This window comes from Bison bison, unplaced genomic scaffold, assembly GCF_000754665.1.
Source record: "Bison bison bison isolate TAMUID 2011002044 unplaced genomic scaffold, Bison_UMD1.0 scf7180017854266, whole genome shotgun sequence".
In the NCBI taxonomy this organism is placed as follows: Eukaryota; Metazoa; Chordata; class Mammalia; order Artiodactyla; family Bovidae; genus Bison; species Bison bison.
Genome location: NW_011484839.1, coordinates 76,258 through 90,689, shown reverse-complemented (window position 1 = coordinate 90,689; position 14,432 = coordinate 76,258). Strand labels below are relative to the sequence as shown.

The following is a 14,432-nucleotide window of genomic DNA, read 5'->3' as shown; positions in this document are numbered from 1 at the left end:
CTATGATAGGAAACAAATGGTACGTTATCATAATGAAGTATTTAGTCATTTAAGAACATAATGTTTCTGACCTCTTATATAAAGTGCTGTTGATTGAAGCCTTTAAAACATTAAGGAAAAGTTAGAAAAAAGAAATTTGAAGAAATAGTTTGTCACTTTTAAGTTGTCCTTTGAAAAATACTATGGAGAAAAAGAAAGCCAAAGCAACCCACATTGGCCTAAAATATGGACATTCAAATTAGTTCTGTATTTTTAAGGTAGTGAAACTGTTATGTAACAGAGAAAGCTAATTGGTAAGAGTGGCACCTTACTTCTCTTTGCTGAATGTGTATCTATATGCTCTAGTGGAATGTAAGTTTGGGTGAAATCAGTTGGAAAACTGCAAAAAAACTCACAGTTTTTTAAATTACTCATAGACTGATAAAAATCTTCATAGAATGAGGGAGCAGTTTATAGTATGTGGCTCTCATTCCTTCTTGTAAAGAATTACCTGAATGTGCATTTTTGTGAGTTAAAACAATTGTTTCAGGCCATTTGTTTACTACTTACTAAGGATTGTGTATGGCATTTCAAAGTACCTGACCTAAGTGATCAGAAAGGAAACTTTAATGTTGAAATCATCTATAGAATCTTCTAAAAGTATACCAAATTATTACCAGACTTCATTATATAAACTATTTATACCTAGTGAGACATAACATTCATAATATATGTTATTGTTAGAATAATAAGTGTCCTGAATGGTTATTAAATTAAGGTATTTTTGAGCATTAAGAACTGATGCCTGTAATAGAACTCCAAACATTTCTTTAGCCTGGTATTAGAGATCCATCAGAGAAGGCAATGGCACCCACTCCAGTACTCTTGCCTGGAAAATCCCATGGATGGAGGAGCCTGGTAGGCTGCAGTCCATGGGGTCACTAAGAGTCGGACAAGACTCAGTGACTTCACTTTCACTTTTCACTTTCATGCACTGAAGAAGGAAATGGCAGCCCACTCCAGTGCTCTTGCCTGGAGAATCCCAGGGACGGGGGAGCCTCATGGGCTGCCGTCTGTGGGGTCGCACAGAGTCGGACACGACTGAGGCGACTTAGCAGTAACAGCAGAGATCCATAGACTTTTCTCTCCCAGGGAATAATAAATGTTTCATATCTTTTCCAAAAGAGAATGTGGGAGAATTGGGTTTCTATAAGTCCCTTGGGCTTCCTCAGTGGTTCAGTAAAGAATCCTCTTGTAGTGCAGGAGCCCCCAGGAGATACAGGTTTGATCCCTGGGTCAGGAAGATCCCCTGGAGAAGGAAATGGCAACCCACTCCAGTATTCTTGCCTGGGAAATTCCATGGACGGAGGAGCCTGGCAGGCTACAGTCCATGGGTTCACAAGAGTAAGACACGACTTAACAAGTAAACAAAACAAAAGCTAGTATATTTGTTAGTGAACTCCCCAGCCTTTATGGGCTTCCCTGGTGGCTAAGATGGTAAAGAATCTTTCTGCAGTGCAGGAGACCCATGTTCAGTCTCTTTTATATAATTTTTGTTTGCCACCTTCCTGCCTCCCATAGTGACAAAATTGTCACCTTGAGCTTTGAAAATATAAATATCTTCGTGGCTAAGAGATGGTGACCCATCCTAATTGAAGCATGGAGTTTTCTACTACATTTGGCTGAGCTGCCTCACCACAGTAGTGCCTTTCTTTCTCTCAATATTCCACTACTTTCAAGAGAAGAGGCACTACAGCCTTTCTGAATACAAATAAGTTTGTCCCCACACTGCTGCGCTGATTCAGTTTTGTTATGGCAATGGTAGCATGAAAGACCTACCACATTGAAGACATTGGCAGAAACCAAAAGGAGAACACATGGGTATTCTGTTAGTTGCATTTTGGGGAAATGTTATGGGAGTTACTAAATACACAGAAGGATAGTAAAAGGAAGATGAAATATTGGGTAGTAGAACAGTTGACTGAGGTACCTCCATCCATGAGATTTTAAGGAGGTACGCAAAGTTAAACCTAAGTCCTTAGGGATTTTCAGGCAATTGTGTAATTTGTTTTTTAGTGGGAACATCAAATATTAGATTTTTAGGGAGGTAAGTAAAGCCATGTGCATTTGATACTTGCTTTTAAATTATTTAGATTATTTTAAAATCATGTTACTGCACAGAAGACTTTCTGAAGAGCTTTCTTCCGTTTTTATGATAGTGCTGATCTTTATTTTTAAGGGAAGCTAGTAAAGGCAGTACAACAGTGGTTCCTCCTTCATTCACATTTAAGTTTTTAGTAGCTTTCATACTTTGTTATTTTGTGTATCTCTTTTAAAACATTTTATGTTATTTGTTTTTTTTCTGTTTTAAACACAGGTTCATGGGTTTTGTGTCAAAGTTTTTATTTCTTTTAGTTTTACACCCCTGATATTAAACTAATATTCATCTGATGACTTTCTAGGTTTGAAGCAAAAACTGTGCTAGTATTAATATTTTAAAATACATGTTTCCCAATCTGTGAAATAGTTAAATAAAAAGACCTTTTTATTCTTAACAAATTCAAAAGAAAAGTAATAAAGGTATTATTGTTAATCATTCCTACTTGACATTTTAGGAAGTAAACTAAAGATAACTAAAGATTGCAAATCTTTGGCAAAGGTAAAATTATAATCTTCCTTTAATTAAAAGTAAAAATGAGGAAAGATGAATGCAGAATACAGTTTTGAAAATTTAATGTACAAAATTGTCACATGACCCTTTAAAATAAATCATGTGAATATGATCCTTATCATTCATTACAGAAAAGAAGATCAAATCGACAAATTAAAAGGAAAAAATATGCAGAAGATGCAGAAGGGAAACAATCTGAAGAAGAGGTTAAAGGCTCTATGAAAATAAAAAAGAATTCAGCTCCTTTACCTGGTGAACAGCCTTTACAGTTATTTGTGGTAAGACAGATTTTGGGTTGTATGACAAAAAACATTTTAAATCAGTGTAAATTAAAAATCTTCATTATCTTTCCTCCTAAAACCTACATTAACTTTTCCTCCTAGGTTCCATGTTATAGTTAATAGAACCATTAGTTATTTGGATCAGAAACCTAGGTATTTGTTCTCTCTTTTTTTATCTTTACTTCTTGACATTCAATTTTTTGCCTCCTAAATATATTTTCATGCAACTCCTCCAAACTCTATGTTTTTTGAGGAGTGTTTCTAAATTACAAGTTTAATTACAGTACTTTTCTTGAAAACTCCTCTAATGGTGTCCTAAATCAGAAACAAATGAAAATGCACTTTTTACAGCTTATAAAGCCTTTTGTATGGATTTTTTGGCCTTATGTCCTTCCACTTCCCTCTAAGCTCTCAGTCCTCTGGTTTGATGAACATAGTTGTCTCAGTGCCATATTTTGATACCTTTATGTCTTTACATATGCATTTTCCTCTTTGTAGAGTTCTTCTACTCTCCCTTATCTGGACTGTAACCCAGCTACTCATTTCCTTGCTGAATCATCTGACACCTTGAACAAGTACTAATCTTCTCTATACCTGAGCTTTCTAATCTGCAAAATGTAAACTATTGAGAATAATGCATAAGAGATTAAAAAGCCCAATATGTTTACTATGAGGGTGATGCCAGTGATGATGAGGACAGTAACAACATTTTCATTTTGTATTTCTGACATTTAACATGATCCCTGACATGTTAAATAAGTGTTTGTTGGATTTTAGTATATTTATAGACATACAGAGTAGCAACTGAAATGTTTTCAGAATGTATCATCATACTTTTTCTCCTTCTTCACATAGGAGAATCCAAGTGAAGAAGATGCTGCAATTGTGGACAAGATACTATCTTCTAGAACTATAAAAAAGGAAGTAGGTAGTGATACATTACATTCTGTACTTTATATTCCATGGCCTGATTGTAAAACTCATAATTATTGAATCTTTTTCTTAGATATCATCTGGAGTGATGATTGATACAGAAGAATTTTTTGTAAAATACAAGAATTAGTAAGTATTTGAGTTGGAAAAAAAATAGAAAGATATTATTTCAATATGAATTAATATTTTGAATATATTAAGTTAAATTCTTATTTTTCTTTTATTGGTATTTTAAAATATTTTATTTGTTATTGCATGAACTTAAAAATCATTAAAAAGTGAATAGACTATGAAAACTTTTCATGTTAAAATTGAGTAGTTTTTTTCCCAAAAAAAAACTACTGACTAACATCAAAATGCAGGAATATTTATAAATCATGCTTTTGGAAATAAGAGACATTTTCCATCATATTATACTGTTAAACTTTTCAGATTTTGTTCAACTTTTTCTTATGCTTTAGTGAAAGAAAGTATTTTAAATAAAATTACATTGCTTTCAAAACAAGTTTGCTTTCTGGTCATGACAAAACTGTTATAATGAAGAAATGAATGAAAAGTCACATCTTTGTTATCCTTATGATTCAGTTTACCATTCTGTGTAGTGATCACAGTGGCTTTATTTTAGAAATTATATGAGAGTCTGTTGACATTAAATGAAATGATGAACAGCCTATTTGGAAAGTTGAAAATAATATTTTTAGAGGCCATGATTAAAAATAAATCTAAAAACAAAACATGATTTTCTATATCATTCTAATATACTACTTTTATAAAATTTTAGCTCTTATCTTCACTGTGAATGGGCCACAGAACAGCAGCTTCTGAAAGATAAAAGGATCCAGCAGAAAATCAAACGATTCAAATTGAGACAAGCACAAAGAGCACATTTTTTTGCAGACGTAAGAAGAAAAAGACTATTATGTGTTGAACTCTGAATGCATGTCATATTATGTATCAAAAACTTAAGTATTATTCATTTTAATTCTTAGGCTTCTACTTTTGATGTTTGACTATAAATGATGTCTACATATTTTCCCCCCTAAATTTAGCTTGTGAGTGAAGTAGCTCAGTTGTGTCCAATTCTTTGTGACTCCATAGACTGTAGCCTACCACGCTTCTCCATCCATGGGATTTTCTAGGCAAGAGTACTGGAGTGGGTTGCCATTTCCTTCTCCAGAGGATCTTCCCAACCCAGGGATTGAACCTGGGTCGCCGCATTGTAGACAGAGACTTTACTGACTTGACTTTACTTCCCTGGTGAGGGAAGCCCTAAATTTAGCTTGGAAAGTAGCTAAAACAGGAACACTAATAAATCAGAATGGTAGCTATCTCCTGTATTTTAAAGTTAACATTTATTTCAATACCTTTTAGAGTTGAATGTGAGTATATTAATATCTTAAAGTATTTTATCAGCAAACTTATTCAAGTAATGGTGACATAACAAATAAATGAAAAAGAAGATTTTTCAGTATATGAGATACTGCATATTTTCTATATCAGCTTTGTGTATGCATGAACAGAACATTATTGGAAAAATTCATTAACTTTTCCAGGCCTTTTTAAAAAGTCAGATATCCTTTCCTGCTCTAAACTTGTTAATTTTTCTTTTAATAGACTTTTTTAGAGAAGTTTTAGATTCATCTAATTATTTTAACTTTTTATTTGAAAATGTTAGTACTGGATTTTCCCACATATATTTTAACTGGATTCCCTAAATGTTAACATTTTACCATATTTGCTTTATCATTCACATTAATTCTTCTGTCTCTGTGCACCTCTCTCCCTCTTTCTGCCTCTCTCTCCCATGTACATAATTTTTTTTCTAAACCATTTGGTAATTCTCAATTTCAGTATTCTCTAGAAGCATTTTCCCATAATAATAGTACAGTTAACACAGACATGGTAATATTATCTCATCTATTAGACCTGAATTCATATTTCACTAATTGTTCCACTAGTATTTTTATAGAAAATTTTTTTTAAAGTATGTTTATGCTAATTCTGATCCAAAGTCTAGTTCTGCAGTGCATAATACATTTAGTTGGCATGTCTCCTTTAATCGGTATTTTTTTGTTTTCCATCCCTTGGACTTCTTTCTTTTTAAAGAATTTAGGTGGTTTATTCTATAGTGTGTCCCTCAGTTTGGGGTTGTCTTGATTTTCCTCAGCTTCAGGTCATGCATTTTTTTAAATGAACATTACAGAAATGATGCAGCAGCATTCTCAGTGAATCATGTCAGGAGGTATATGATACCTATTTACCCAATTACTGGTAGTGTTAACTTTAATCACTAGATTATGTTAATATCTTATGGCAGATTTTTCTACCATGAAGCTATTTTTATTTCTTTGTAATTGTAAAGTCTACTTCAAAAATTTGTTGATTGAAATGACTATCAACTTATGGATGCTGGGAGGTCCTCAAAAATTTCTCTCTTCCTCACTCTGGTAAATCTCTTATTGAGCTGATGGGGCTTACCAGGTGGCTCAGTGGTAAAGAATCTGCCTGCCAGTACAGGGGATGCAGAAGATGCAGGGTCGAAATGATCCCCTGGAGAAGGAAATGGCAACCCATTCTAGTATTCTTGCCTGGAGAATCCTTGGACAGAGGAGCCTAGTGGGCTGTAGTCCACAGACACGACTTAGTGACTGAGCACACACAATGAGCCAAAGATTTTAGAAGTACTTAACTAATAATCTTTTAATTTTTCATGAAGGTTAATTTTTTTAATGTGCCTCAGGCACAAGATAAACTGGAGCTATGCAGATTTTCTTATAGAGTACTTTTTTTACCATTCTGGTGTTGGGTAGTGCTCTTTTATTACCAAGTGTGTCTTGTACATGGAGATGATAGTATTGATCAGAAATGGATTAAGATAGTGAGAACTAAAGGCAGAGCCATGGAGTACTGTAACATTTAGAGGTTAAACAGAGGAAGAGATGCAACAAAGATAACTGAGCTGGGCTTTGGAAGTAAGGCTTTCAGGCATGATTAAGAATTAGCTAAGCAGATGAGAGAAGGAACAGCGATCTATTCAGAAGAGAGAAAAATAAGTATAAAAACATGAAGGTGTGACAGAACATGGAATTTGAAAAGCATGTGGTTTTGTACTTTTGAAGCATAATATCTTGGGTATGGCTGTGTCAAGCAGTAGGAGATGAGGCTGGAGGAAAACGTTTGAGCCTGTTTATTCCCCAGAAACTAATGTGGGCTTGTTTCCCAAATAGGGAAGTCAGTAAAGAATTTGAAGCAAGGGAACAATATGTAAGATTTATAAAGATCCAAGTAAGAAGACATGAGGCAGTGAGAATGAGGAAGGAGGAACCAATTTGAGTTATAAACAAAATTAGAATCTGTGTGAATCAATGAGATAAGGGAGGTGGGAGATGAAAGAAGAGAAAGAATCTAAGACGACTTCTCTGTTGCTGGCTTGTGTAACTGGGAGTAGCTGCTGCTGCTGCTAAGTCACTTCAGTCGTGTCCAACTCTGTGTGACCCCATAGACAGCAGCCCACCAGGCTCCCCTGTCCCTGGGATTCTCCAGGCAAGAACACTGGAGTGGGTTGCCATTTCCTTCTCCAATGCATGAAAGTGAAAAGTCAAAGTGAAGTCGCTCAGTTGTGTCCGACTCTTCGCAACCCCATGGACTGCAGCCTACCAGGCTCCTCCATCCATGGGATTTTCCAGGCAAAAGTACTGGAGTGGGGTGCTATTGCCTTCTCCCACTGGGAGTAGAGTGTGGCCTAAAGTTGGTGCTGTGTTGGCCATTAGCCCAGTTAGAAACTACAGGCAGAAGTACAGGTTGAAGTGTAAATGAATGCAGTTGAGTGTGAAGTCGCTCAGACAGTTTGCGTTTAGTTAGGTAAGGGGGTCTTGAGCACAAGAACCAGCACCAGATAGTGTTTGATACAAATGAGAGAGGACCCTTCAGGTCAGGTGATTGGTCTTCAACTCTTGGACCTGGTTACTACTGAGGAAAGTAGCGCAAGCAGGTAAAGGAAAGCCTCTTTTCCAACTAGGAAATTTTAAAGGATATACCTTCTAGAGTAACTTACTTGTCTGAGGTGCCTCATTTTTTTAGTGCTTTTTAGTTGAGTTTTTTTTTTATACATAAATTGGTGATTCATAGTACAGACAAATCATAGAAATCTTTTAGAAATTAAAATGGAAGTATTCCATTTTTTGAAATTCAGTTACAGTCAAACTGAAGTGTTTGTTCTATAGTGAATAGCTAGTAATAAGTTTGTCTTTATTTCACTTTTATTTTTCTACTTCTTTGTCAAATATCAATTAAGTTACTTTTAATTTTAGATGGAAGAAGAACCATTTAACCCAGACTACGTTGAAGTAGACAGAGTGTTAGAAGTCTCTTTTTGTGAAGATAAAGATACTGGCGAGGTAAATATTTGGTAGAAATTATTTTTGAGTAAGTAAGAAAAATCTAAAACCTTCCAGGTATTAAAACATTACTTTTTTAGAGGTAGTGATCTAAAAACGTTAAACAAAGTTTCATAAGTCTTTACCAGTAAAGATTAATATATTTAAATTTTTTCTGGGGATTCTCAGTTTAAACTGTTTCTTACTATTCTTTTTCAAATTAATAAAGTGAAAAAAACTTTCTTTTACAGCCTGTTATTTACTATTTAGTAAAGTGGTGCTCATTACCGTATGAAGATAGTACTTGGGAACTAAAAGAAGATGTAGATCTTGCAAAAATAGAAGAGTTTGAGCAGTTGCAAGCTTCAAGGCCTGACACAAGACATTTGGTAAGAATATGCCTTATCATCATGAAATCTTCAAGAGGTGTAGTGTGATTTTTGAATTTTGAATTTAGTCTGGTGTGCAATTAATACTGTATTTTTAAAATGACTACATAGTAAGTAAAATTACTACTTAGTATTGTATATATGTTAATTTAACTATTCCTCTATTAGTGGATACTCCAGGTTTTTTCTATTCCAAACAGTGCTACATTGAAACATGGAACCCTTTATAAGTGAAATCAAAAGTATTAATGTAATTGTTTGGTCAGAACATATGTGCATTTAAAATTTTTGATAAGAAGGGACTTCCCTGGTGGTCCAATGGCTAAGACTCCATGCTTCCAATGAAGGGGGCATTCAGGGGCCTGGGTTCAATCCCTTGTTGGGAAACTAGGATCCCTCATGCTGCAGTGACCACAACAACAAAAATGATCCCATGTGCTGCTGCGGCTAAGACCTGGTGCAGCCAGATAAATTTTAAAAATATTTAAAATTTTTTTGATAAATATTTCCTTTTAAATTTCCCTCCAGAAAAGTTTCAAATACTTCTACTTAATCTTGAATTTACTCAGGTCATTTATAAAAATGTCAAAGGTATCAGTTTCAGCTCTAAGCAGTGTTATTAATTCTCTGTCAAAGAAAAATCTTTAATATACCCACCTTTCCCTTGCTTTCTGTAAACCAGTTATTTCTTTATAACTGAATAGCTCTTCTACTTCCATAGTAGCTTTATTTTTAGAAAAACCGTTTGAATAGAATATTACTAAAGATCCACGTAAATTAAGTACACTGGTTTCCTATTGATTCATCCTTGTCTCTCCTTGCTTTAAAAAAAAAACTGAATCAGTTATTGATTTTTCTAGTACAAAGACTACAGAATTCTAGAAGGTTATATGGCAAGTTGTGTTATTTTAATAATTACATTTTTTTTTTACTTAAAGCATAGGATTGTTACCATGTAAATCCAGTTTGCAGAACCAACCAAAAGAAGTTCACAAAGAGATATACTATGATTTTAATTAAATATTTTGGCCAGTCCTCTTTCAAATGTAATTTGGTCATAGAAATTTCTTCACTAAAGAGGAATTTGGTATATGAAAAGACTAGAAGAGATTACTTTTCAATTAGAATCAGAATTAAGGAAGGCTGTTATGAAAAATGTGGAGATGTAATATAAAAGAAGAAAGTTAATTGTTCCATGGAAGAGACCATATTGTTTTTATAACAGTTTTTTTTCTGGTTGTCATTTTATTTACTGGTCTTCTTAATCTGTCTCCCAATAATACCCATAGCTTATTACCAAGAGGACAGCAGCTCACCTCTATTCCTTTTGTCTTCCAAGTGCCTTTTCTTGAGCCAGGAAAGGAAAGTGTTAATTCAGGGAGGAACAGTCTAAAGGATATTATGAAGAGGAAAAATTTTCTTTTTGGAGTGGGGTCCATATTTCAGTGATAACCTGATCTTTAGCCTTATTAAGTAAGCTGTTTCTTAGATTAGTGGTTGTCCGTCAGAGGTGCTTATCAGTACCACTTTGGAACTTTTCGAAAATAAGAGGTGCCTAGTTTCTGTATCCTGGCTCCAGAATCAGAATATCTCTGAGTGGACCCCAGGTGTTAAAAGTCTTTCCCACATGGTGGGAAGAGCCACTGCCTTAGATACATTTGTAGTCTTTGGTAATGTAGCCAATAGAATTAATCCCTTCAGTTAAAGTAAAATCAATTTGACAAAAGTGCTAGTTTATCAAAGTCAAGTAATATAGAAGGTAAGTGATTTTTTTCTTTTTGCCAGTCTATTATTATTAAATAAAGCAACATATAAACGTGTTTTTGAACAAATGAAATTTGTTCCTAAACTAAGGAAATAGTGATTGGATTACTGAAAGGAAAATTATTAGAGAACATTATTTAATGTGGAAATTGTTCTAAAGTTCATTGGCTACTATTTAAGAAATTTTTTTTTCTTTTTTTTTTTTTTTTAGTAAACCCTGGATATTTCATATTTGGGTGCTATTGTAAGATAGTACTTTTAAAATTTATTTATAGTTGTTTCTACAATGTAGAATACAATTTTCTGTATACTGATCTTATGCAGTGATGGTAAAATCACTTCTTAGTTTGTGTTTTTTCTAGATTCCACAGGATTTTCTGTATAGTCAAATCATGTCTTCTGGAAATTAATAGTTTCACTTCTTCCTTTTTCATCTTAATGACTTTTATTTCTTTTTCTTGCTTGATTACTCCTGTTACAGCCTATAGTACAGTGTTGAATAGAAGTGATGAGAGTGGACATCCTTGCCTTTTCTGATTTTAGGGAGAATGTATTCATTTTTTAACCAGGACATATGATAGGTGGTTTTTTCATAGATGCATCTTACTAAGTTGAGGAAATTTCCCTCTATTCAAAATTTAATTAGAGTTTATTTATTAGGAATAAATCCCTTTTTTTACATCGATCTGAGATTATCATAGGTTTTTTTAGCCTGATCAACACTGATTAATTTTCAAATTTAATCCACCTTCCATACCCAGGAAAAACCCCACTTGGTCTTGCTGTATTACCCCTTTTATATGTTATTAGATTCCATTTGCTAAAATTTTGTTACTAATTTTTTATCTAGATATTGGTCTCTAGATTTCTTGTAATTCCTTTGTCTAATTTCAGTATCAGAGTTTCACAGAAAGAGTTGAGACTATGCCTTCCTCTTCAGTTTTCTAGAAGAGTTTATGTAAAACTTATTTGGTCCTTAGATGTTTGTAAAATTTCATCATAATGCCATATATGTTACCCTTCTGTGATTATTTTAAAAACAGTGCTTTTACCATATATGAGATGTATGGAAAATTTAAAAGTCTGAAATACATCATTCATTTGTTTTTCTACAAAGGATCGTCCTCCTCCTAATATTTGGAAAAAAATAGATCAATCCAGGGATTATAAAAATGGCAATCAACTCAGGGAATACCAACTGGAAGGACTCAACTGGCTCTTATTCAATTGGTACAATAGGTATGTAGTATGTATTAATAAAAAAATATTTTATGTGTGTTTTAAAAATGTGTTCCAAAATACATTAAATAAAATTGATACTAATGTTCCTACATTATTACTATCATGGAGTCTTCATTATTGAAAGAAAAATTGTGGTTACCTCTGAAAGATAATGTACATTATAATTTAGAATTTTGACTACAGTTGCTTCCCTTAAATATGTAGCAATCAGAATAGAAGAAAGTTGATATATTGATTCTTAATCAAATTTGAGATAGCTTTCTTAACATCATCAAACATCAACTATGTTATCGAATGTTTTTCAACTTACACTGCTGTCTGCCAGTAATTGAACCTAGTTACTAAGGTGTGAGCAGTTTCATCTAAAAAGTTAAATAAGTCTGTAATGTACATCTTCAAGGAAGCAGATTTTCAGTAATTGCTAAGGAATAGAATACAAAATATAAGAACCTAGTAATGAATTACCCCCACTTATTATTAATTTTCCAAACTGTTTAAAAAACTTTTTGGAATATTATGTCACCTTTTTTTAGTGAGATGGAAAATTAATTGCAAAAGAAGTAAAAAATGGTATCTCGATTGATAAAAAAGTCTGATTATGTATATAAAAGAGCAAATGAAGGTACTATTACTAGTAATGGTAGCAAAATTTTATGACACTTATTCAGAATCATTTTTCTGTGTTTTTACTTGTCACATGATTCTTCTGTTTAACTAAGTAACAGTTAGTCATGAGTCCATGGCAATGGTGCATCCATCAACTCCATCAGATGGAGTTAGGGGGATCTGTTATCCCACACAGTGCTCTTCCCCTTGTTTATATTTTCTAAGTGTTATCATTTTTCCCAAGAGAATCTTCCTGGTAAAATAGTCAACAAAATTTTAATTGTCTTCTCTTATCAGTACCCTTTCTCAGTTGCTTGTTTTAAACTTATACCATTTTCCTAAAGCACTTTATCAGAACCCTTCCCCCTTCACTCACTATATATGACTGCTTCTTAGAGAAGTCTAGGACCAGTATTTGAATTCATTGAGATTGTTGCCTGCCCTCTCACACCCAGGCCTAAAAATGTATCTTCATCCTTAGCCATTCATGCATCTGTCCTCCTTTCAGAAGTTAAATGGTACCTCCCCAGAACCAAGATTGATGCTACAACCTCAACTCTTGACAGGCATCTCATCTAGTCTTCAGAACCTCACTTCAATCACTTATCAGCCTTCTCTGTTGTATCTTCAAACTATCCCATTAAGACTAATGCCGTCCCTTCAGTCTGTGAACAAATTTGGGTTTAACCTATATATAAAAATTTTTAAGGAAAGGATTAATCTTCTCTCAGCTCTGTTTTTCCTTCTAGCTACCTTGATCCCTCTTTGTAACTTCCAAGGTAGAGGTCTAGGAAGTATAGTCATCATGAACTCTTCCTGTTTTCTTATCTCCAATTCTCCTTAAACCTGTCGTTTGGATTTTAATTCTGTATCATCTCTGAAACTCTTAATTTTCTAATCCACAGTGTTTTTTTCAGCCTTAAATTGCTGTCTCTGCTGCATTGGATAGTAGTTCTAGACGTTCTTTAAACTTTTCTCCCATTCTCACTTCCAACAGCTTCCATAGCGTTAACCCTCCCAGCTCTCCAATACCTCTGTTACTATTCCTTTCAATAGTCTTTCCTGGTTCTTCTTCCTCTGCCTACCCTTTCAGTGTTGGTTCTTTTTCTTTCCCAATGTGCTGTCTTCTCATATTACATGTTTGTTCTGCCTAAGCCAAACTTTATACCGCCCCCTGTGTCTTCACTTATCAGTAACATCTCTAAGGCGTTAATTCAAGCCCATATTTGCTTGCTTCTTGCTTCCTTAATGTCTATCTCAGTGATATTTTAACACAACAAATTCACAATTAACCTTATTATTTCCTGTTTTGTCCATATCAGACTTATTCTTCCACATTTTACATCTTGGTTGAGAATAATACAACTTACTTAGTCACCCAAATTTAAATCTGACTGTCATCCCACACTCCATATATCTGATTGATCATTAAGTCCAGATCATTCTAACATGTATTTAACTTCAGAATCAGTTTTCTCTTGATCCCTCCTACCTTAGTCCACAGGTCCACTATTCTTTGCTCTATTATTTTGGTAGTTTCCTAATTACTGTCCCAACTTCAAGTCACCTCACCTTCTAGTATTCCCGTGGCACCAGAGTCAGCTTCAAGTACAAACCTAATCTCATCAGGTTTCTTTAACAATGTTCACTGACTCTCATTCTCAATAAAATGATGTCCATAACCTTTATGACCCCTGCTTATCTTAGTAATATCCCTTCCTTTACCATTCCCTCAAAACCATATTAAACTACTTCTTGCCTCCCAGTTAATCGTATTCTTGACACTTGTACCCCTTTGTTCTGCCCTCTGGCAAAACCCTGCTCATTACTGACCTGCTCTCTGAAGGCAGTCTTAACTTCTCTCAGCCTTTCTAGATGCAGTTACTTACTCACCTGAGCTTCCATAATGAACTTAACACTGATGATTCTTAATTGGCCATATATCACAATCATCTGTGCAGCTTATTTTAGAAATTTCAGTTGCTTTTATCCTACTTTGCATATTGAATCAGAATGTAAAGGAGAAGGCCATGGGTAATTGTTTCTTAGGCTGTTCCAGTACACAGCCAGAATTGAAAACCAGTTCTTAATTTGTGCTTCTGTGATAGCACGTTGCATGATTATTTATTTATGTCTGCTTTCTAATAGATGCAAGCCCCTGGAAGGCAGAGAACATGTTCTTTATTTATAT

At 34.2% G+C, this 14,432-nt stretch overlaps 1 protein-coding gene across 6 annotated transcripts in view; it reads left to right on the top strand.

The window, feature by feature from the left end:
• Positions 1-14,432, top strand: part of CHD9 (chromodomain helicase DNA binding protein 9) — a 224,831-nt gene that overhangs the window by 148,084 nt on the left and 62,315 nt on the right. For all 6 annotated transcript variants that reach the window (XM_010856368.1, XM_010856358.1, XM_010856340.1 and 3 more), the window contains 7 exons: positions 2,782-2,928; positions 3,787-3,855; positions 3,938-3,993; positions 4,646-4,763; positions 8,175-8,261; positions 8,492-8,629; positions 11,511-11,632. In XM_010856368.1, the coding sequence (XP_010854670.1) occupies positions 2,782-2,928; positions 3,787-3,855; positions 3,938-3,993; positions 4,646-4,763; positions 8,175-8,261; positions 8,492-8,629; positions 11,511-11,632 (737 nt within the window). The remainder of the gene's footprint in view (positions 1-2,781; positions 2,929-3,786; positions 3,856-3,937; positions 3,994-4,645; positions 4,764-8,174; positions 8,262-8,491; positions 8,630-11,510; positions 11,633-14,432) is intronic.